At 45.7% G+C, this 24,423-nt stretch overlaps 5 protein-coding genes across 5 annotated transcripts; 3 read left to right on the top strand and 2 right to left on the bottom strand.

Annotated features, from left to right (window-relative positions):
* Window positions 1-11,309: 11,309 nt before the first annotated feature.
* IAQ61_007929 (uncharacterized protein) lies at window positions 11,310-11,753 on the top strand (the record flags this gene model as incomplete). The annotated part of the gene is made up of 1 exon (XM_003840564.1): window positions 11,310-11,753. One exon carries the CDS (start codon window positions 11,310-11,312, stop codon window positions 11,751-11,753), a length of 444 nt encoding a protein of 147 aa, XP_003840612.1.
* A 2,674-nt stretch (window positions 11,754-14,427) lies between these two features.
* Window positions 14,428-14,664, bottom strand: IAQ61_007928 (uncharacterized protein; the record flags this gene model as incomplete). The annotated part of the gene is made up of 1 exon (XM_066097792.1): window positions 14,428-14,664. The coding sequence occupies one exon, from the start codon at window positions 14,662-14,664 to the stop codon at window positions 14,428-14,430; it is 237 nt and encodes a 78-aa protein (XP_065952289.1).
* A 1,219-nt stretch (window positions 14,665-15,883) lies between these two features.
* On the top strand, window positions 15,884-17,776 carry IAQ61_007927 (uncharacterized protein; the record flags this gene model as incomplete). The annotated part of the gene is made up of 1 exon (XM_003840565.2): window positions 15,884-17,776. The coding sequence occupies one exon, from the start codon at window positions 15,884-15,886 to the stop codon at window positions 17,774-17,776; it is 1,893 nt and encodes a 630-aa protein (XP_003840613.2).
* Window positions 17,777-19,621: 1,845 nt separating this feature from the next.
* Window positions 19,622-22,384, top strand: IAQ61_007926 (uncharacterized protein; the record flags this gene model as incomplete). The annotated part of the gene is made up of 1 exon (XM_003840567.1): window positions 19,622-22,384. The coding sequence occupies one exon, from the start codon at window positions 19,622-19,624 to the stop codon at window positions 22,382-22,384; it is 2,763 nt and encodes a 920-aa protein (XP_003840615.1).
* Window positions 22,385-22,817: 433 nt separating this feature from the next.
* On the bottom strand, window positions 22,818-24,260 carry IAQ61_007925 (uncharacterized protein; the record flags this gene model as incomplete). The annotated part of the gene is made up of 1 exon (XM_003840568.1): window positions 22,818-24,260. The coding sequence occupies one exon, from the start codon at window positions 24,258-24,260 to the stop codon at window positions 22,818-22,820; it is 1,443 nt and encodes a 480-aa protein (XP_003840616.1).
* Window positions 24,261-24,423: the final 163 nt, after the last annotated feature.

The following is a 24,423-nucleotide window of genomic DNA, read 5'->3' as shown; positions in this document are numbered from 1 at the left end:
GCGTTAGATTAATCCTTTACACCTTAATTATAGTGCGCCCTAATATTGCCTATATAGCCTCCTAGCTCTCCTAATACCTTACTAACCTATTTAAACAACACTTTAATGCGGTTAATTAAGTAATAGTCTATCTATACCACACTTAATACTTATTAATCTAATATAGGAATAGGGATCCTAATAAGCTTATAATATATAGTAATGCGTTATTTGCTAATAATATTAATACTTAGCAATTATTATATAGATACCTAATTACGCTCTTTAGAGGACCTATTATTTAGAAGGTAGCTTAATAAGTAACTATTACTACTTTAACTACTAAGGCAGAGCTCCTTGTGCTTAAGCAAGTAAGCAAAGAAGTAATAGCGTTAAAACGCTTTTTAACTAAAATACACCTTACTTTAGATACTACCTAGATAATTAATTATAATAATTAATAAACTATTAGGTTAGTAGTAGGTAATAATAAAAGGATTACTACTAAGCTACGCTATATAGATATTTAAAATATATAGCTTAGATAAGAGTATATAAATGGATCTTTCTATATTACTTACCTACCTACTAGTAATATACTAGCTAATAGGCTTACTAAAAACCTAACTATATAATAATTTATAAGGTTTAGGGAGCACCTAAAGTTATATAATAGTAGAGTATAGATTATAGAGTATTAATTAAAGTAAGGTACTATATAAGATCTATTAATATATAATATAAGAATAACTAATAATAGCCTACCTCTCTATTATTAACTAGGTAGCTTCCCTAAGGAGCTCTATTACGCGTAAGAAGCGTGCCTTAGAGTCTATAGGGAGCTACCTAGGTTACCCTAGCCTAGGATTTATAGGGGGAACCTTAGAGGAGCTAGAGTCCTTATCTTCTAATAAGGAGCTCTAGGCGCCCTTAGCTATAGTATTAGCCTTACGCGCAAGCTTAGTAGTAGTAGTAGTAGCTTTTACTAGCTACTACTACTTAGCCTTACTCTCCTTAAGGAGCACTAAGACCCTCTACTTCTTATCCTTAAGAAGGTCTTAGCTCTTACTTACCTACTTCCTTACTAGGAAGGATAGCGTAGAATATTAGGTAAGCTTAGGGCTATTAGTTTATTAGTATAGATCTTACTAAGTATTATAAAGGAAAATTTCTTATATAGATTATATATATTAGGATATAGCTATACCTAGAGAAGTACTACTAGTACTAAGTCCCTCTACTAGAAGAGTTATAGTACTTACTATTAGACTTATTAAAGAGTGTAGAGTGTAGATAATTTAAATAAGTTTTAGTATAATAAATACTAGACTCTCTATAGTAGGAGGATCTTAGGGTCTCCTTAGGAGCTAGAGAAGAAGCAGGGGTATTAGGTAGGGTCCAGGGAGGAGCGGGAGCTAGAGTTAGAGCTAGAGGGGTAAGAGCTAAGGCAGGAGCGCTCTTCCTTAGCTTCTTAATCTTAGCTACAGTAGTAGTAGCTATACGCTTAGCTACTACACGCTTTATAATAGCCTTACACTTAGTAGTAGCACGCTTTTCTTTAGTAGTAGTAGCTTTAGTAATAGTAGCTTTAGTAGTATAGGAGGTATTAAGGGTAGTATAAGTAGAGTAAGTATAAGTAGTAGATTTAGACTTTAACTAATATATAGGTTAGTAGGGATATAAGTATAGTTTAGATCTTTAGGGTTATATAATCTTATAATTTAAGCTATAGTAAAGATTATAGTTAGGTAGATAGAGTTATAGAGCTTAGTCTAGATAATATCTAAGCGCGCAAGCGCATACTAAATAAGGAAGGCACGCTAGTTGTTATAGACTGGCCTTAAGGGGGAATGCAATAAGCGTTAATAATAGTATTTAGTATCTTAAAGGAGAGATAAGCCCTCCACGCCTTTTTATAGGTATCTAGTGTGTTCGCTTAGTAGTGGTGTTAGACTTGGTCTGTCTTGTGTTAGACCTAGGCTTAGGCATAAGCCTAAGTCCTTCACATACCCCTAACCTTCCCCCACAAACTATCGTGAAATTGTCTTTCTAGGGGTCTAGGGTTATATCTTTGTCCTCTATAATCTATATTAGGCTTTATTACTATATTTTTTAGTTTTATTATTATATCTTTATATTCCTTCCTAATTTATAACAGGCCTATATATTAAGCAGTACACGCGTATAGCGTCTATGCGCTTGTTTTAGTACCCTACTATAAAAGTTCTAATATAGCTATCCTACCCTACTATAAATTTCCTAAACTTACTTTGTTATATAGTAGATTTTCCTAACTAATTAGTCTTATCTCTACTCTTTTTCTATTAATCTAGCCTATATAGCCTCTATTATATCTCTATCTGCTACTACTAGTGCTAGTAGTAGGGATCTACCACAAGGTAGTTAGACCCTGCGCTAGGCCTACTAAGATAAGGTGTGTACTTCTAATATTCTCCCTATATTTCCTACACTAACTTTTTCTTAGCACACGTCTCCCTAAACACAGCTGCTTAGCAGCTTTATTATTTCTAGTAACTTAGATAATAAGGAGTATAATAGTAGCTTTATAAAGCTACTTCCCTATAATTAGTGTATTAACTAGCTTTGTCTTTTTAGCAAGTGTAACTATTAGGAGGGTAGTAGTAAGTTCCCCTTAATTTTTATTTTCTTTATAGCAAGTTCTAACTATATCTAGGGCGCTTATACAAGTCCTGCTATTATAGTTATAAGACCTATACTTAATTAGAAGCTATCCTTACTAATAATCCTAACATTTGCTAAGCCCTCTATAACTAGCTTTAGTTTTATTATAGTTACTAGGAGGATCACCTCTATATTATAAAGAAGGGGACCCTTAGCACCTTTATAGGGAAACCTACTAAAGGCACCTATTACTAGTTTATACTATAGTTCTACTAGCTCTACTATTATTTTAAGGATCTTATATTAAGGGCTTAAACTAATAATACTATTACTCTGCTTACCCCTACTACCTACTCACGCGCCTATAATTAGTATTAGCTTAGTGCTATTATTCTATCTACTACTAGTACTCTAGCGTTTCTACTTTAGTCTACTATTATACCTTTATATAGTAGTTGTAGCAACAACAACATTATATAGCTTGCTACTGCTACTAGTGTTACCTTCTAGCGTATTAACTAGCGTATAAATAAGACCTAGGCCTAAACTAACCTTTATATTAATAAGCTTAAGAGCGCTGCTAAGCGCACTACCTATAGTATTAAGACTCTTATTATTAGTATTAATTTTCCTTTGTTCCCTTTATATATATTCTAACGTTTACTTTCTTTTAGGCCTAGGGTGCTACACGTTAGTAGACTATTAAAGCACTACCCTCCTCCTACTACTACTACTACTATTACTTATACTCCTTAACTAAGTCCTCCCCCACTTGCGCTACGCGCAAGCGTTACTACTATTACTAAGAGATATAGAGGCGTTAAAATAATATAAATAATAGTTTAGGGGGAGCTAGGGGGGGGTTAGTTGCAGATAGTAATAGTATAGACACTACTACCTAATTATTAGCTACCTTATATAACTTTAATAGCAGGGCACTTACTTAGAGTGTTATTAGGATAAATAAAAGATATCTCTAATACCTTTCTACTTCTTAATTATAACAAAGGTCTAAGTTATTATTCTAGTTTTCTTCTACACTTACTTCCTAGCTTTTATACGTATTAGGCTATTATTATACGTAATATCCCTATACTATTCCTTAAACCTATCTAGAGCCTTAGTATCCTATACTACCTCTAGTAGGTGCTATATTAGATTAATATACCCCTTCTATTTTACTAGGACTTAACACTTCCTTTTTCCTCTTGTATTCTTTGTATAAAGGATCTCTTCTACTTCCTATTTATCTAGTATTGCATCTTTATTTTCTAGAGTAACTATAGGGCCTAGTTATAAGTCCTAAAGCTTCTAGCTTAGTAGCAGATTGTTAGTAGCTCTCTCTAGTAGATCCACATGCATAGTCTTATACAAGTTCCCTAGTAAGTCTAATACTACTATAAGTAGAGTAGGGACTTCTATTACTTTATACTTTACCTATAGCTAGTTAAACTTCTTACTTAGTTAGTTTATCTTTATATTACATATTGCAAACTAAACTATATTACCTTTTAGGAACTTTTTAGCTAGGCGTTAGGACTAGTTTATTGCTTCCTATTATTATTACTATTAGAATATAATAGTAGCTTGCGCTAGCTCTACACCCCTCTATAGGTGTAATAAGAACGCTACAGCCTCTTTATAAGGATTCTTAGGCTTTACTAGTAGTAATATTATCTTTTATAGCGTATCTATAGTATACCTATTTAAAAGTAGATTTAGGCTAATACTAGTTATACTAGAGTCCCTATTATTAAGTGTAAGTTAGCAGGCTAGAAGGTAGTTAGGCTAGTTAGTCTGCTTAAAGCATACTATTATGCGCAGCACTGCCTGCACTTCTTAGTTTGCCCGCTCTGTCCCGCTATCTGTCTAGGGGTGGTATATAGTAGACAGTAACTAGTTTATCTTTATTATCTAGTATAATATTATCTAGAAGGATCCTAACTAGTTTAAGCCTTAGTTAGTAATAATAGAGGATAGGAAGCCCTAGAACTACTACTAGTTGTCCTAGAAGATCCTTGCACAATAATTAGCTATTATAGAGACTGTTACTTTAAGCTAAATATATTTAGACAATCTATTAGTAATAACTAATAGGTACTAGGGTTTACTATTATCTTTTGTAGGTAGGTTAACTATAAAATCTATAGATATTTAGGACTAGTATTGTAATATAACTAGTATAGGTTATAATAGACCCTATTAGCGCTTCTAGGAGATATAAGTACTATAATAATAGTAGTTTTAAACATACTACATAACATCTCCTAATATTCTATCCTAATAATAGTTGCAGTGTAGTATTTAAAATATTATATTCTTTCCTAGGTATCCTACTAAACCTAATTTATATACTTACTATATAATAGTAGTTATAAGGGGTTCCTATATTAGTAACTAAATAACACCCCTCTAGAGTAAAGTGCTGTGTGCGCTAATTATATAGTCCCTAATCTATTACTTTGTATTAGCTAAAACTAGGAAAGACCTAGCGCCTTTCTAAACTGTATTAAGACATACTTAGTATATCTTATCTTCTAGTACTACTTTGTCCTATAGTGTCTATATATACAGGTTAGCAAAGAGGCTAGCGCCCTTTAGTAACTTAGACGCCTCCTCTGCTTCTAACACTGCAACCTAAATTAATTTAGGGCGCATTACTAACTATAGTATTGCTTTAGAGGAGTTTAAATCTTGTAGTTATCTACTTAAGGTATTAGGTTATCCTGTAAGATAGCTAGGCCTATACTATAGGATGTACTAATATTTTAAAAGTTCCTCTGCCTAGTAGCACTATTACTTGCTTAAGCTTTAAAGGCTAGTAAAGTACTCTAAGTTTTTATAGTCTATAAATATTATAAATAGCTTATAAACGCTCTATAACTCTACTAACTAACTTTTAAGACACTCTATAATAGCAAGCAATTCCTTGTTATATATAGTGTAGTTTTGTCTCTCTAGCGTTAGTGCTGCAGAGTAGTAAGTAACTAGGCGCTAGACGCCCCTAACCTTTTGTAATAAGCAACCTCTAAGAGCATATCCTAAATAGTCCGCTTCTAATAACGTTTCTTTAGCTAGGTCCTATTATATTAATACTAGTCCTAATATAAACACCTTTTTTAGCGCATTAAATATACTTTATTCTTCCTCTCCCTATTAGAATAGGGTGTTCTTCCTAGTTAGTTAGTTTAAAGGTGCTACTACTTTAGAAAACTTTATAATAAAATCGCGGTAGAAGTTAGCAAAACCTAGAAAACTCCTTACCTCTCTTATATTCCTAGGGGATTCCTATTCCTATACTGCCCTAAGCTTTTTAGGGTTAGGTCTAAGTAATTTGCCTACCTTAACAATATAGCCTAGGTAGCGTACCTCCTTAACACTAAAAGCACATTTCTCTAAGTCTAGGTATAGTCCTACTTCTTTTAATAGCGTAAGTATATACTTTACTTTTTCTATATAGTTAAACTAGTTTCCTCCTAAATAAATTAGGATATTATTAAGGTAGGCTATTATATATAATCTAAGTAACTCTGCAAGCGTAGTATTAATATATTATTAGAAAGTAGATAGCGTACCACTAAGACTAAATAGACATACTAACTATTTATATAACCTAAACTAGGTGCAGAAAGTAGTTAAGGACTTATAACCTTCTACTATTCTAACTTTATAAAAGGTAGCGTGAATATCTACTTTTATAAACTAATTTATACTAGATAGTGTGCGTAAAGTTTCCTTAATAAGTAGTAGTAGGTATTAGTCTAAGGTTATTATACTATTAAGCATCTAGTAGTCTATATATAGACGCTAACTGCCTAATAGCTTCTTTACTAGTAATACTAGAGCTCTAGCTATAGAAGAGCTTACTTAGATCTAGCCCTTGTCTATTAATCTAGTAAGTTATGTTCTTAGTTCTAGTAATTAATTACGCGATATAGGGTATAGGGGACCCTATAGGGGGTTAGGCTAGGTTCTATCTAGGAGAGTTATTAACTAAATATAGTAATCTATACTACCTTAATAAGGTAGCAAACTACTTACTAACTCTTTGTTAAACAGGTCCTTAAACTCTTAAAGTTCTAGTAGCAACTTTATCTTTCTAGTTTTATACTTAGGTTTATAGGAAACTATATTACTAGCAATATAGATAGTGTGTATATTAATAGGACTTCCCTTATTAACACTTCCTAGATATTTTATTAGGCGTAAGTTATATATTACTTATAATATATCTAGTATATTTATTACAAAAATTTGTACCTATATATCTTCCTATTAGGGTTCTTAATTTAGTAACCCTGCTATAACTAAACCTAAGATAATAGAGATATAGGTAGGATATAGGCGTCTCCTGCTCTCTTGTACTACTATATTCCCTACCTTCCTAATTATTAATTTGCCCTGTGGAATATCTATAACAACGCCCTCTCTACAAAGCTATAGTCTACCTAGTATTAGTTAATAGGAAAGATAAGGTACTATATAAGCTAAAAGCTAAGACTGCTAACTATCTAAATTATAGTCTAATACTACTAACTATGCAATTCTTGTACCCTTAGCAATTCCCTAGGTATATTACAAGGGTCGTAGGGGAATATTAATAAAGGTCCTACTAATCTATCTTGCTAACTTTTCCTTAACTATACTAAAACACTAGCACCCTAAATTAACTATTGCTTGCACGTTCTCTACTCTACCTAGGAGGAGGGGAATAAAGAAGGGAGGATTATTTAACCCTACCTTAATATCTAGGGGACACTTAATAGCCTCTACTATTAATAATTCCTCTGTTATAGTATCCTCCTTATACCCCTAACTTAGCCTAGGGTTAGGGGTAGCTAGTTTCCTAAATTAGGGCTGCTTGCTAATACTATAACTATCTTAACACCTACTAGTTATAGTAATAGGGTATTAGGACATGCACGCATAAAATAACTACCCTATCTATACTAGGTATAGACCTTTACTAGCTTCTATATATTAAATAAGTCCTATAGGATCTAGTTAGGATATAATATTAGTAGTTTAGTAGGTACACTTAATAAGGCTGCCACTTCTACTATATTTGTGTTACTATCCTAATCTAAGGTAGACTTCTACTAGGGTTCCTTAGACTTACTAGCCTAAAGAAAACCTAGTTCTAGAGAGGCTATTTTAATATCTACTATAATTATCTTATATTCCTCTATAGCTATATTATAATTTATCCTAGAGACTCCCCTATTAAGGGAAACTAAGCGTATATAGCTATTAAGAGATTACTAAAGTTATAAAAGCTTCTATTTATTATCCTAGTATAAACCTCCTAACTATATAAGAAGCTATATAAAATTTATAAAGAACTCTATAAAAGGCTAATTTTAGCCCTAATATAAGTGTTCTAACGCAACTTAGGCGCGCTCCTGCCTATAATAGTTGCTATAATAGAACGCTAGGTAGTTAAGAAACCTGCTTATATCCTAACGCTTATATGCACTATCCTTAAAGTATAGTGCTATAGCGCGCTAGACTATAGGTAATAACTAGGACTAAATATATATAAACCTTGCCTCCTTATCCCTAATAAAGACCTTATCTACACGCAGTTTAAACTCTATAGTTATTTACTAGGAGGAGAAGTTTGCCTTAGTACTATTATATAGTAAGCTAACTAGGAAGGGTTTGTAATATAAGGCAGGAGAGGGTAGAGGTAGCATGTTATTAAACCTAGCGGGCTTAGAGGAGGGTTAGGATAGAATCTAATTGCGTATTTCCTTGTTCTATTAATATAGTATAGCTATTATAGCAGAGTCTTAAGCCTATTATTCTATTAAACTATAGACCTATTATATTAGCCTTTCTACTATATTAGGTTGCACCTAGTTATTCTAAATATCTAGCGCGTCTATCTCTTATTACTATTATAGTATATTTAGAAGAAGATACTAAAATATTATAGACTAGCCTTAAGGGGGAATACAATAAGCGTTAATAATAGTATTTAGTATCTTAAAGGAGAGATAAGCCCTCTACGCCTTTTTATAGGTGTCTAGTGTGTTCGCTTAGTAGTAGTGTTAGACTTGGTCTGTCTTGTGTTAGACCTAGGCTTAGGCATAAGCCCAAGTCCTTTACACTAGTTAGTATCTAAAGGGTAAGCTAATTTAACCCTTTAGATATATAACGCTCTAATTAGCTATACTACCTACTAACTATAAGTATAACTATAATAGTAAAAGATCTACCTATACCTAGGGGGTATATTATAGGAGGGATATTAACTAGATTATAGAGTATCTTAATCTAGTTAATTCTAGTTAAATACCCCTATATAACCTACTATCTAATTAACTACTAGCTTACTACTAAGTACCTAATAAAAAGCAGGAGCTCTAGTAAGGAAGGTTTACTAATTATTTACCTACTAGTAAGGGTAGCTAAAGCTCTATATATATAAGTCTAATTATAGTAGATATAATCTAATAATCTATCTCCTAAATTATTCCTAACCTTAGTGATCCAAATTTCCATAGCAAGCGATTCTGCCTTATTGTTACACTTCACATCTAACACTACTACTACTAAGCAAACACGCTACACACCTATAAAAAGGCGTAGAGGGCTTACCTCTCCTTTAAGATACTAAATACTATTATTAACGCTTATTGCATTCTCCCTTAAGTCTAGTTTATAACACTATAATAGATACCTAAGATACATGCCTATTATATATATACTATAAGTAGATTATATAAGACCCTAGACCTAACCTAAGCCTATAGCCTATATAACCTAACCCTAACCCTAACCTACTTACGTAAGACCTAACCTAAGCCTAAGGTCTATATAACCTAACCCTACCCTAAGCCTATAGCCTATGTAACCTAAACCTAACCTAAGTCTATTGCCTGTGCAAAAATTTGTGGTTAGGTTTAGGTTAGGTTCAGGGTCTAACATAAGCTAACCTAACCCTAACCTAACCTATACCTATCTACCACCCTAGCGGTAATATAGACACCCCTATTAGTAAGAACTTTGAAAGTTACCTCTGTACTATCTATAGCTTCAAAAATAAGTGTGTGTGCTAAGAAAGTTGGGACGATAGATTAACCGCTAACAAATACGCTAGCAATGTAACAAGGCTAGGCTAAAATAGCTAGCGCTTACGAGATGCCTAGGCTAGACTTGAACAAGGTTCATGGGTTAGCGCTAGGGTCTAGCACTATTATCTTAGGCTAAGCTTAGCTAAGATATATATATTATACTATGCAAGGATTACTTAGCTTAAGTATTCTTATACGTACCTTTTAGACTATAGCTAATTAGTATAGGTAGGGGAGATAACGTAGTATTTATTTTATAGGCAGGGCGCCTACCTTATTATATAATACTTAAGCTAATCTAAAGGTTAAGGGTTTAAATCCACGTGCAGCGTGAATTTGTCTCTAACTTAAATTATGCTTAGGGGACTAGGCTAGACTAGATCTGCTAGGATTAGTACTAGGGCCTATTTAGGACTAGGCTAGACTAGATTTCTAGGGTTAGTGCTAGGGCTTGCTAAGCCTAATTAGGGTAGAGCGGATATATATTGCCCTTAGTCAAAGAGCTTGTAGCTTACTTATCTTAGTGTAACAAGGTAGGCGCCCTGCCTGTGAAATGAATACTACGTCATCTCCCCTGCCTGTACCACTTGGCCATGGTCCAAAAGGTACGCACAAGAATACTTAAGCTAAGTAATCCTCGCATAGTATAATATATATATCTTAGCTAAACAGCCTTAGATAATAGTGCTAGACCCTAGCGCCAACCCATGAACCTTGTTCAAGTCTAGCCTAGGCATCTAGTAAGCGCTAGCTATTTTTTTTAGCCTAGCCTTGTTACACTTAGGGACTAAGATATTTAAGGAGGGAAGTAGTGTAACAAGGCTAGGCTAAAATAGCTAGCGCTTACTAGATACCTAGGCTAGATTTAAACAAGGTTTAGAGGTTAGCGCTAGGGTCTAGCACTATTATCTTAGGCTAAGCTTAGCTAAGATATATATAGTATACTATGCAAGGATTACTTAGCTTAAGTATTCTCGTGCGTACCTTTTGGACCATGGCCAATTGGTACAGGCAGGGGAGATGACGTAGTATTCATTTCATAGGCAGGGCGCCTACCTTGTTACAAGCAAGAACTTTTGAAAGTCACCTCCGTAAACAGGTGGCCATATGAGTCTGCATAGTGAGTGCACAGTGTGATATTCTCCAACAGGGGGGTTCTATTGTACCTCTTCTATAGTATAGTTCAGCTAATGCTCTTAAGACGGACTGATGTTATTACGAGGCAGGGGAAAAGCGAGTTGTGATGGATGTTGGCATAATCACTACTTGGCGCAAAGATATTTTGGTCTAGCTAACATCAATTCAGGCCTTGGCAGTCAGCAATGTATCCACTTCTTGAATCAATAGCTGATATTGTGGGCCACTTGTCGCGGTATCTCACCGTCAATTTAGGGTAACAGACTGGGCGCTGTATGTGTTACAGTAGCTGCACACCACTAACAGCATATAAATACCTATGGTATAATCATCCCTCTTCAAACAACAATCTAAAGCAATTCTCTCTTTACTCCCACATCCTATTATAGGCATCTTCGACATCTTCAAATCATTTCCTATTCGCAATATACCATTTCTTATCGTTGGACCTCAAGACTACGACTATCTACAATGCGACTCAAGTTTATCATTTTGGTAGCAGCCTCTATAGGCATGTCAAACGCATTGCGCCGGAAATGCAAGCGAAACCCTCAAAACCAGGGCGAAGGATGGTACTTCACTACCGGTATCGACACTGTGCAGAAAGTTGCGGACGACTTCTGCATGAAACCCGAAGTCGTCAGACATTGGAACAACATAAACCCAAAGGATGACCTCAGGCCTGGCGTCAATATCAAAGTACGGTGCACTGAACGTAAACGAGATTGCCTCAAGAACCCATCAGGCAACGGCGCGTACATTGTCGCGTCAGGGGATGAGTACAAGTATATTGCACCCGACTTTTGTACCAGTGTGGACAAGCTGAAAGAGCTGAACCCGAAAGTTCCCCACCCAGACACAATTCAACCTGGGTTACTTCTTTGGGTACCATGCCCCTTCAACGACGTTCCATGATGCGGTTGCATGAGGCGAGTCGCGCCAGCCCTTTCTGGGTTGGCGCTGCCCTAGCCCAGGGACCGCGGCGTACTCCTATTCATCCCCACAAGACAGTTAGACAAGTTAGACGTACACTAATAGATGCATGACCATCACAGCTGTGCCCTATCTTGCCCCATATCCAAATCATGCCTAGCTGCTGAAATACTACAGTATTTTTTACTGAGGAGCATCTCATTCCATATGCTCTAATTGGAAGAGATGATTGATCGTATGGAATGAGTAATCACTAAGCTTAGGAATAATTCAGGAGATAGATTATTGGAGTGCGTCTATCGAGATAGAGCTTAACTATCTTCGCATTTAGAGCATTAGAGATTCTAGCATATAGCTACCCCTCCTTTGTCACACAACAGTTTCTTCTTGAGAAGTTGAGACGCATTGCGGACGGGAGGATGTATTGCTTATGAAGAAACCCTAGTACGAGGGCGAACAACTTATACCTAATCGTTAGTGTGTCAGCAAAGCAGACAGATGGATCCCTCAACGTCTGTTTTGTGATATAGCAGGCTGTCCGGTTATGGTATGTGATGTTTAATGCAGGTCTTTTGTGTTAGTTGTGGCATTTCGAATTAGAAGATCGGACGGGTGGATGGCCATCGGATCGGAGGCAGTACCTCAGGCATTATCCGTGATTCCACGTGATAATAGTACGGCTTGGGTGGAGCCCACACGCCAGGGCGGGATCTTGGTCTGCAGACACCTACCTACCCAAACCAGTTTTACAACCTGAGGCGCAGTGTCTCAATGTCAACTCGGCATGCACGGCGACGCATGCCGAACACGTCGGTGGTTCTATTCGCTATCGTATTCACCTACTCTGTAACGAAATGCATGCCTAGTGTGTACAGTCTGCATAGGGTATAAGGCTCGTCGCATCAACGGTCCTACACTTGCGAACACAAATGGAGTTCAGATTGAGGTGCACAAGTGGCGGTAATCGTCAAGTTCAAAATGAGGGTCAAGCCCGCAAGTCAGCCACAATTGTGGGGTCCTTGTAAAGTGTCGCGGTGGCTGATTGGTTGACAACGGAGGTGCAGCGACCATTCGGCAGACTACTCGAGGGTATAAGGCCGAATACTTGGCAGGGAAGACGGCAAAAGAAGTGATTCGGTGCCGAGCGGAGATGAATAGGAGGAGCAGATTCACACAGCCTCGCTGCAACGACTCGCTGCTTTTCACTTGTCTTACTCTACCTATCTGTGTGGTTGAATGTCGGGGAACGACTCATCGTGATCTATCTTGGCTCTGCAGACCATCAGAAACTCATGCTGAAGCGGGATGCTTTGTACCCAACTAGAACTTGCTTTGCTTCATTGCACGGACAGAAGAGCAAGGAGGTTCGGGCGCAAAAGCGGCCGACGCGTGCCTGCCGATCGATCGATTGCAGAGGCGACGAGGCCAGGGTGTTTGTTGGAGAGGTATTTGTGTTGGCATGGAAAGTCGTACCGCACAGTAGTAGAGTTGGGGGTGGGGGTGGGTGCAACATGGTAGGTACCTGGTCTAGTATCCAGATCAAGGTCTATGAGATATGACGCAGGATTTGGTGGCTGAAGGGTAGGCCGTTAGATGTAAGACCGATTCGTGTGTGAACCACACAGTGTATAGTACATGTAGTGGCGGCTGACTGCGACAAGGAGCGATGAGTCGGGAGGCTTGTGGTGGGTTGTGGCAATGGCCATTGGGGGAGTCTTCGAGGTACGGTAGTATGGAGTGGGTAGTTGGTGGTCTGGTAGTGGATCCTGATGAGCCACGAAATAGCATCAGTGTGCTTGACCAGAACAGCTACAGTACCTGCAAAGATGTACCATACCATGTACCAAACTATGTACTGTATTATGGTTTACACCCACAGCCGCATGGTGATAGTGGCGCAAGCAAAGGGGAGTGGCTGCCTCGAACTGGATACATGATGGACAGGATTGGCAAAGCGAAATCAGCCTGTATGGTTCTTACATGACTACCTAGTACTACTAGCATCTGGTTTTCTGTGAAAATGAGACTGTCTGTAACTCTGCATGTCGTATGTAGTGCAGAAAAGGGGTGATCAGGGTGTGTACACTGAATAGATGGCTTCGGTCGAGGGAGATGGCAGACTATTCTTGCTTCACCTGGGCTTGGTGTTGACGAGGTGCTGTTCCAAGGTTGGGGCCAGTGGAGACATTGGAGACACTTGGAGAGGGTGATCGCTGCGCCACCCATCACCAGCTCGTTCCATTCGGCATCTGGGCTGTCAGGCTGTCACAAGAAGCTGGGTGCGGGTCTGGCAGGTTTGTTGGGGGGATTTTTTTTTGGCCACAACATGGCAGAGCCTTCAAGCTTTCAAGCTGTGGCGGACAACTGGTAGGTACCGTAACTACCTACCGTACTCTACTACTGTGTACAATACTAAAACTCTATTGTCCATTGAGGTCGGTTGCGGCGTTCCAGGTAGATGGCTCAATTGGCCGCTGGAAGGGGGGGGGGGGCGCGCCGGTCAGCGGCGAGTGCATACGCCGCCTGCCGTGGCGCTCACACGGCAGAGAGTTGCGACGATGCGATGCGCCTTCTGAAGCTTCTGAAGGAGGGGGGAGGGTCCTGGTGGGTCTGGGACTTTCGTCTGCTCGGTGGTGTGAGTGGACGAGGTTTCTGTCTACTCAGCAAGCCGCCGCGTACACAGCCTCGATGGCTTGCGTCGTGGGCCTATCGCCAATTCGACCATGGCCATGCCGGCCAGCCGCGCATGAGGCTGTCCGCCCTCGTCTTGCTCTCTCTCTCTCTCCTCTCCGCGCAAAGGTATGATCGCTGCGCTGGCCTGTCCTTTTGCATCTTCAGCCTCTCTTGGACGAAGAAAAGCGCCCGCCACCTTTTCGCCTGTCTGCTGTTGCATCGGATCAAGTCTGGTCTGACTTGACTTCTCTGAGCCTGCCCTGCTTGCTCGCTTGCTTGCTTGCTTCTGAATCCTGACTAAGGTGTGCGACGCCCAGCGAGCGAGAGAGAGAGAGAGAGAGAGAGAGAGAGAACGAAAGCACTGGAGAGAAATCTTGGTCCGAGTGCGCCCCATCCCAGGCCCAGCGTCCCCACAGCACCTACAGTACCTAGTCTGCGTACGCCCGTAGTAGGAGAGCCCGCGCACTCTTCAGCCACAACCTCGTTCCAACTCTTCGTCATCGGCAGCACCAGCCTTCGACGCGCACCATCAAACATTCCACAACCCTGCGACGCTGCGACGCTGCGACGCTGCGATTTCCCGCAACTGTCGTCTTGCTTTGCGAGCTGCACCTGGACCGGACGAGCAGACACCCGCAGCCATCCCCCCCTCCCTCGTCTCCCTCCCCATTGCCCACGCCCAGTGCCACTCATACTCTTTACATACGGTTCGCTGTGTGTGTGTGTGTGTGTGTGTGCTGTCCGCCTGCGCGCGCACCCCCACCTGGCTAGGTAACTCGCGGACGCATTCGCCCGGCCTCAGCTTTGCAGCCTCACACGCCCTCTGGCCGCTAAGCTCTGTCGCATTCCCCAGCCCCGGCCCGCCCATTGCTGTCGTCACAGGCACAACCTGCGACCCTCGACCCTCGCGGTACAGCTTCTCCAGTCCTAGAACGGCTGCACATTGTCCATTGCAGCCTTTGCTGTGCTCTGCGCATCCCCTGGTCCTTGATCCTGGGTCGCTGGCTGTCTGGACATCAGACGGTGATCGCCTTGGCTGGACCCGCATCCGCATCCGCAACCGAGCGCGTTTGTGAGGCAATCAACTGCGCCGTCGCGAAGCTGGCTCTTTCGAGTCGCTCAGTGCCTCTGAAGCGGGAGTGCGTGCTGGTAGGGAGCCTCTGGCATGAGTGTTGGCCCAGACGGAACCACTGCAGAATCACTTGCCTGTCAGCGCATCAACCTGAATCTATAGCAACATAGCCACAGCAGGTAAGTCAAGCCAAGTGCCCTACCGCGACCATCCTGTTGCCACCTCCATCCATGTACATACTAGGTAGTATGTGCGAGAGCCTCTGGGGTGGCCATGTCGCGCCTCTCCATTCCGACAACGTGCTGATGCGGCTCTGCAGACATCATTCGCACATATACCGAGCCCTGCCTCGCCACCCCCCCGAACCATGGCCGCATCAACGCGAGCGATCACGCCCACCCACACTGGGCCCTTTGCACCACCAAACCGCCCGACCACACCAGGCTCGACGGCACGGAACGCCCATGGCGGCGCAACTTTCGGAACCCACCTCACCAAGTCACCGCGTGGCCTTTCACCGCGACTCTCTCCAGCACCGCTCACGGGAGCAGCCGCCCTCGCCGACGAGCGAAGATATCGAGAACAGACTGCGAGGCAAACGAGCCCCAACCCCGCTGCCGCCGCGTTGCAGAGCCTAACTGCGAACAACAGTCAGCCCATGAGCCGCCCATCCGATGCACCTCCTACGCTTCCGCCAATGACCGCCCAAGGCGACAAGGCAGCAAAACCCGCCCTCATGATACCAGAGCAGGCCGGAGTCACCGGAGATGCCATGCACACAAGCCCTGTAAGCCTTTCGAGTTTTGGTGACGGTGATGCAACAGCCACACAAGGTGCTCCTACCATCGATGTGATGGCCAGCCCTGTTGGGAATGCCGCACAGGAAGGCGTGCCTCAGCAACCGCCACAACAGCAGCAACAGCAACCACAACAACAGCACCAGCATCAGCACCAGCCTCATCACCAGTTGATTGCGCCGAACCCAACTGACAACCCCGGCAATCGGGCATTTACCTTTCCTGGTCCAATGCCATTGGAGGATCCACGTGCTCCAGCCCGTCAGATGAGTCTTCCAGGTTACGGTCAGAATACGCCCAAGTCGCCGTCCACCAAGAGACACAAATGTCCATACTGCTCCACCGACTTTACGCGACACCACAATCTCAAGAGTCACTTGTTAACTCACAGCCAAGAAAAGCCCTATGAATGTCCAACCTGCCAGGCCCGTTTCCGCCGCTTACACGACCTGAAGCGCCACACGAAACTGCATACCGGTGAAAGACCACATACTTGCTTCAAGTGCGGGCGTCGATTTGCCCGTGGAGATGCGCTCGCACGGCATAACAAGGGCCAAGGGGGCTGTGCAGGTCGTCGATCTAGTTTTGGCATGGATGGCGAGGAGATGGGAGATGGCAAAGCCGGCGAGGGCATGGACGGCGTCGTGTATACTGGGGAACCTGATGAAGAGGACGAGCTTGACGACGAAGGCCGACGTGTCAGTGAGCCTGCGCGAAAAAGGCAGAACACGGGCAACTCTGCGCAAGGTTCGTATCATCAGCACTCTAGCACCTACCCACCTGTTGCTGCCAACCGAGCCTCGACTTTGCCTAGCACCTCTCGCCCATACTATCCGGCAGCATCAACGCAAGGGACTAACTTGTCGCCAAAAGCAGCGCCCTCGAGTATATCCTCGATTCACAATGCAAACCAGTCGAATGTGTTTGCTCACGGGAGCATGACGGAGAGTCCCAAGCCCCTTTCGCCAGGCCAGCAAGAGCACCGTCGTCTCGGCGCCCCGGAAGCTAACATGCATGGATCGCGGTCCCCGAGTATCTCGCAACACATGTACGGGCGTGCGCGAGGAACGCCGCCCATGGCATTGGCTCCACCCACTGTCAATGGCGCCCCTCATTTGCCCTCGCTGCCTGGCTTGAACCCCATGGCGTCTAAGCAAGGCTCCATGGGTGGCAAGACCAATGGCCCAAGCCTGCTTCAGAACCAGACCATGGCCGCTCCAGGCACATCCTCGCAGCCTGGCAGCATGTCCAGCCATGGTGGAAGTGGAAGTAGCATGCGCGAGGTCATGGGAAACCAGGTGGATGTGTGGCAATATGTTCGCGACATTGAAGCCCGAATGGCGCGCATGGAAAAGGAACACAACGAAAGGATCTCGACTTTGCAGAATGAGATCACTACGCTACGTGCTCAGCTCGCTCAGCAGCATGTTAATAACACGCAAGCTCAGCAGCAAGGACATTGAGAAGCGCTGATAAGAGGCTGCTGCAGACTATTCACAATGGGATCAAACGATGAATGCCCACTAGATCCAGCGTTGAAAACCACTTCAACAGCTCACCGTCTATGATGAAGCTTGATTTTGGCCATGAAACGGCCAAGCAGGCAAAGGAGTTGTCGGCGTTATACCAGTAGAGGGTTACTCTGAAGAAGAAGACGAAAAGATTGATTGCATCTCTGCCACTCCAGGGCGGGTGGGCAGACGGACGCGCAACGCTCTAGCTTTGCTCTATGCGCCCTTTTACATTTCTCTACTACGGATCAAGATACGTTCAGATGATATACCCACGGTACAGTGTCTCTCTACGAATCCTGTCCACATACTCTGTCGCTACGGCTGTGTTTTTATTTTTGCCTTTATCTTGCCACCTGGCCACCTTTTAGCATTCCACACCTTGTACATTACCACGTCCCTGAACTCTTGGCCATTATGTTTGCTTTGGATTCGGATTTCATTCATCTTATGGAGGGGAAGGGGAAATGGCAAACGAGAGCGATTGATTGGGGCTTTGGCCTGGTGAAGCATGTACATCCCATTGGCCTTTTCCCCCTTTTTTTCGCGTGATACCTCTTCGACACGGACTGGACTGGACTGGATTGGATTGAATTGGGTTCTGTTCATGATAGCTGATTCTCGATTTACAATATTGACCCCAAGACGTGGGTGTGGTGTCTTTGTGGTGTAATGTGAAGAGGTAGCAGCGGAATGTTAGGCTTGTTACAAGTTGTATTCAGAATATGCTCCAGGGTTAGACACATCTCCACGTGCAGCCAGTACCCGTCTATTATAGCAGTTGTTTTGAGACACTGCAGCGGCACTCTAGAATCTGCAATCGTCACCGCTCACACACACTACCTGCTATGGTAGGCTAAAGTATACGGCTTGTGCATGAAGCTGGACGCATGATTTGTACCTCTACCAATGCTCTGGAACTGCGACTTCTTCCAGAGGACCTCTTTTCAATGTCCAGTATGCAAGCTGCGGCATAGGTACCTTATGACGTGCGTGTGCGAAATGATGCCAACAGAGCAAGTGCAGCAACCGTATTCCTTTGAGGCCCGATTTGTAGGTACGGCCCAAACGTGGACGCCCAAGGGCCGTGCCAGATGGCGATGGCTGTGACAGCAAAAGAACCGGGCCGTGAAGATTGTGCTTCCCAGTTCGCTGATCAAGCTGGAGTTTTTGCCGTGTGCGCAGAGGTGTTGCTTCCCGGTTTTCTTGTTGTGTGCCTTCGTCTCGTGTTGTACATACCACAGCACTTTTCTATCTGCTGCACCGGTATGGCCTGCAGAAGGGCTAACTTATTGGCTGTCGGCTAGGCTGAGACCGGGCGGCACTTTTACACGTCAGAGCACCAGGCCTAACATTAGCAGCAGGACTTTGCCCAGTCTTGCAACCCACGACAGCGGACACTAGGACACCCTACTCTACTAGGAACCCTCTACCACAGCCTGCTGCCCTGCCCTCCCTTGCTACCCGGAATTCCTGCTGCAGATTCCCGAATTACCACCTCGCTCTCGCCCTCTCGCCCTTCTGCCATTCCACCCCGACGATCCCCTCCCCCCTCAGCCATACAGCCTGCTTGCCCGCCCGCCTCGCAGATGCATGGCGGTCTGCCCTGCTGATAGGCGCAACCGCGCGACGTGCCCGCTGCAAACGCCCAATCCAAGAGGCTCATAGCCGCGCTGGAGTGATCTCGCCCGCAGCAGGCTCGCACCAGCTTTGCGGCACCAACACAGTCACCACACCCCCTCCCCACCTCCCCCTCAACAACTGTGCCCGCCTGTCGTTGTGCTGTCCTCCGTCGTCATGTCCATGTCGACCCCCTCCGACTCACACCGCCGCCGCAAGAAGGACCCCGACCGCGAGCGCACCAGCCCCAGGACCAAAGACCGCGATCGAGAAAAGGATCGGGACCGTGACAAGGACCGTGACCGCGACAAGGACCGCGACCGCGAGCACCGCAAGAGCACCAAGTCCCGCAAGCCCCGCTCTTCGGGCTCCAAAGAGTCCAAGGAGGACGTTACTGAGAGCAGCAGTAGCTTGCGGGAGCGCCCGTCGACGGAGCGAAGCCGCACCTCGACCTCGACATCGTCGCCATCGACCAAGTCGCACAAGATGGCCGTCGTGCCCGAGATGGAGCGCAGAGGCTCCATTAGCTCCAACAACACGTCGCGCATCAGTCTGCCCTACCCCACGCTGTCCAAGACGTACGCCAAGGAGAGCATCTACGCCCGCGACGACTCAGAGAAAAGGAAGTCGACCATGAGCACAGGCACGACCGACAGCGATGCCACCAAAATGCCCGCTGGAAGCGACCCCTTCACTGTACCCCCACCGCCCGCTCGCGTTGCACCCACACCCCCGCGGCCACCCCCAAGTCCGCCGCTGACTGCCACCACCACGGCCGACTTGCGGAAACAGGCCAGTGCAAACAGCATGCGACGCAAGGACTCAGACGCCGTCCACCGCGAGATGCAAAGTGGGCGGCGGAGCGTGGATAGCAGCACCCACGTCACATCCCAAGCTGGCCCGCGGATAGCATCACGGTCCAGCATACGGGAGGAAGAGGACGCCTTCGACATGACCGACCTCACCTCCACCACAAACTCACAGCCCAGTACGATACGCGCCAAGTCGCCTCAGCTGGCACCCAGGACCAAGACAGCCAGTCCGTCCAGCGCTCGCCCGCCTGGAAGAACGTCGACACCGGTCAAGTTGAAGACGAGAGCCCCATCAGAGTATACAATTGACTCGGACACTACCTCTGTACCCCCGGACCACAATACCCAAATAAGGGCGAATTCACCAGAACAATCGGAAATATCACAATCCTCCATCGTCGACTCTTCGCCACCGACGCCCACCCAACACTCCGTACTGCCCTCGGTGGTGTCCTCTGTAAAGGATGGACCGCCCATGATTGAAATCATGACGGATCCCATGTCACGGACGCAGTCAGTAGACACTACGCACTCACAACAGTCACCAATGACCCCGCCGCCACCTCCGCCGCCACCAACCATGATGATGGAAGCGCCTCGGGTGGATTATCTGCTACAAAACGGTGGTCTGGCCAAGGCGATACCAAGAAGTCTCCTGGCTGCTATCGACGGTGTTCCTGCCTCAGCGTACTCACAGTATACAACGCCACGATTATCGGGTGCACAAGCCCACGATGTTCGAAATTTCTTCAAACCTCTTCAAAACGTGCTCAACAGCTACAATACAGTCATGGATACCAGTGGTTCCCTGGCCGTAGCCACTGGCTACAAATCAGTTGCACGGCGTCTTCTAGACAGACTCGAGAACGTTTTTGCACGTAACATATCCTCGGAGCACTGTGAATGCATGATGTGTTTTGATCATTCCCTCCCCGAAGACTCGGCTGGTGTAAACTGGGGTGAAATCTTGGAGCTAGTCTCGGGCCGTTGCGAACTCCCGGCCTGGCCGCCCTACGATGAGGGTCCTGGTCCTGGTTTAGGAATATCATCTGACCTTGAGGCACCTTGTCAAAGAATCGACGTTGACGTTCCTGAACAATACCGCGAGCACTACGAAAAACAGTCAAAGAAGACGAAAGTCGCAGTCCAATCCTGGCTCTCTGACCAAACAGAAAACGTCCCCGAAGACGCAGATGACGAAACACTAACCTTCATCATGTTGACCCGTCTCGAGCAACCCCAACGTCCACTCTTCTACGCTCTCCTCTGGGGCCTAGAAAAACTGCCAAACCCACGCACGCAGAAACCTGACACCGGCGTCCCACCGTACTTGGCAAAGGCAGGTCTAGCGCTCCAACGTCTATACCGATTGTTCAGCCCACCGAGAAATCAACTAGTAGTCATGTATCTCATCCGCCATCCCTCCATGCACAACATGCTTGCCACCCTCGCAGCCGTCACAAAACATGAGTGGGAGATCTTGGTCTCGGGCCGCTTCGATGGCTTTCTCTGGTCGGGCATGGAGGATATGCCCGACATGAACACGACACCGCCGCGTACTACATCGAGAGCAGGGCAAATACCTGCTACAGATGGGCCACAGCGCTTTGCATCACCACTCCCGAGCAATGCCAACAAGTTTGGCACATTCAGTCCATCACCAAACTCCCGGCCAGGCAGCACCCGACCGGGAAGCGTTCGGCCCCCGGGCGGCGCCCCCGTGCAAATCGACGAAGAAACCGAAATCGCGGTCCTGGCCGAAATCGAACGCGAAATCTACCTCGGCATGGAAGCCATGGAAGACGCATTTGAGCAGTTGCACCACCAAGCCGAAGCGGTACGTCGCCGACTGCGCGAGCGCGCCGCCGCCCTCTCCATGGTTGCGCAGCAACGACGTGGCATGGGCGTGGACGAGGTGGGCGTGCGCATGGACACACCGGGTTTCCGTGATCCTGACGAGGGGTTGAACAATGACGATTTGAAGAGCGAGATTGGCCCGGATGATAGTGCAAGTAATGTTAGTCATAATCGGAGAAGGAAGGCGCATCGGGCGAGGGAGAGGAGGACGCCGGCGCCAGTGGAGGAGGAGAGTGAGGGCGAGGAGGAGAGGCCAAGGCGGAGGAGGTAGTGGCGAGGAGCTCATGAAAGAAAAAGGAAATGAAAGAGATGAGGTGTCGAGCGAGTGAGCAGTCTGCTAGCATACATTCCCCTTGCTTGATCATGCTACTGTAGTCTTTTCTGCCCTTTTTTTTTGGCCAAATTCTTGTTACCATTTTAACATCTTTACGTATGTCTTCTTTCCTTTTGCATAACGAGGATGATTAGCATGAGCATGGATCTGCGGCGCCTGTATTTGTGTTGTGTGTCAACGCAGAAAACGACATAGGACTATTATCCTGCTAAACATGATGGTCATGGAATTTACGAAATAACGGCTGAGCTGTATAGCATTCCATGTTTATACGTGTGTCATGGGCGTGCATGATGGTTGTGTGACTGATGTACTCTCGCTGTATTCCCCACCCCCCCAAACCCTTTTTTCCCATTGCTCCAGACTATAACTACCGGTACGCATCCGCCGTATTAACCCGATGATTCCTCTCTGTCTGGCGTATAAACTCCTGCAGCGCCTCCGGCCCCGTGTCCGACTTCAGATTCTCCATCTTGGCACGTATCCTCGCCCACGCCTGTCGCGCCCTCGCCTTCACATCCGCAACATCGATGCCAACAAGCTGCCCATCCCGCTTCCTAATCTTGCCGTCTACCATGACGAGATCCACATCCGCAGTCGACGCGTGCATGACGGCTGTGCCGAGGGGATTCGCCGTGGCCGAGAGACGCCGTTTGTTGGTGATGACGACGATGTCGGCGCGTTTACCGGGGGTCAGAGTGCCGATTTTGTCGGCGAGCCCGAGGGCGGCGGCGCCGTTGCGTGTGCCCCAGATCAGGGCGTCGCGGGCGACGAGTTCGGTGGTGGACGAGATGTTGCCTGTGCTGTGGACGGCGGCGTGGTCGAGACTGCGCTGGGTCGCGAGTTGAAGGCGCATGGCTGACATCATGTCCGGCGGCGTCGTGCAGGAGCTGTCGGTGCTGAGGGCGGGGTGGAGGCCGTGGGCGAGGGCCTGGCGCAGGGGCGGGTAGCCCATGCCCGTTTGGATATTGGGGTCTGGGGTGAGGGCGAGGGCGCCGCGGGTGGCGGCGATGGAGGCCATTTCGTGGTCGAGGACGTTGGTGCAGTGGATGTAGAGGTGGCCGGGTAGCATGACGTCCATGTCTGCGCGGATCTCGAGGTCCCGTGTGAAATCGGTGCCGCGGAGGGTGCTCGAGTGCGAGACGGTGAAGGCGGAGAGGGCATGGGCGAATTGGATTTCATCTTTGATCCAGGAGAAGGGGACGGTGCTGGACATGCTGAGGTGGACGCCAACGCGGAGGAGATTGCTGGCCGAGTCCTCCTCGATGAGCTGTTTGGCATGCTGCATTCGAGCCTCCCAGCCGGGTTTCCCGGCAGCGACGTCGCCGTAGGGACCTCCTCCCATGCCGTAGCAGTGGTAGCCCCGGATCCCAGATTCACGGAGTCCTTGCAGTTCAGCGGCCGCGTGCGCGACCGAGTTCATGGAGTCTGAGGGGTTCATGATGGTGGTGGTGCCGCTTTCAATGGCCTCGAGACCGCCAATGAGTCCGGCCATGTGCATGTCTTCAACACTGATGGCTGGGCAGAAGCGGGTGAAGACATCGATGAGAAAGGGCCAGATGTTTTGGTCAATGGAGATGCCACGCATGAGACTCATGGCGAGATGGCGGTGCGAGTCTACGAAGCCAGGGATGACGACGCCTTCGCTGGCATCAATGACTTCGGCTCCAGGTGCGCTGATATCTTCTGCCCTGCCTACGGCTTTGATGACGCCGTCTTCGATGAGAATCGCACCGTTTTCATAATCCCCAAGGCTATCGTCGAGGGTGACGACAAGGCCGCCGGTGATGAGGTATTTGCCATTGCCGGACATTATGCTTAATGATTCACCGGTTGCTGTGTGTAGTTAGCTACTGGGCATACAGCAGAATTGCAAGTTGATACCTACATGCTTGGAATTCTCCAATCTTTTAGATAGTGAAGAAAAGAAACAGAGGACATGTTTTTATATGTCTGCCTTCCGATGTAATTAGGTA

The sequence above is a fragment of the Plenodomus lingam genome (genome assembly GCF_022343315.1).
Source record: "Plenodomus lingam strain CAN1 chromosome Unknown contig_3, whole genome shotgun sequence".
Taxonomy (NCBI): Eukaryota; Fungi; Ascomycota; class Dothideomycetes; order Pleosporales; family Leptosphaeriaceae; genus Plenodomus; species Plenodomus lingam.
The sequence above is the reverse complement of the archived record's forward strand: the minus strand, read 5'-3'. Positions and strand labels throughout refer to the sequence as shown.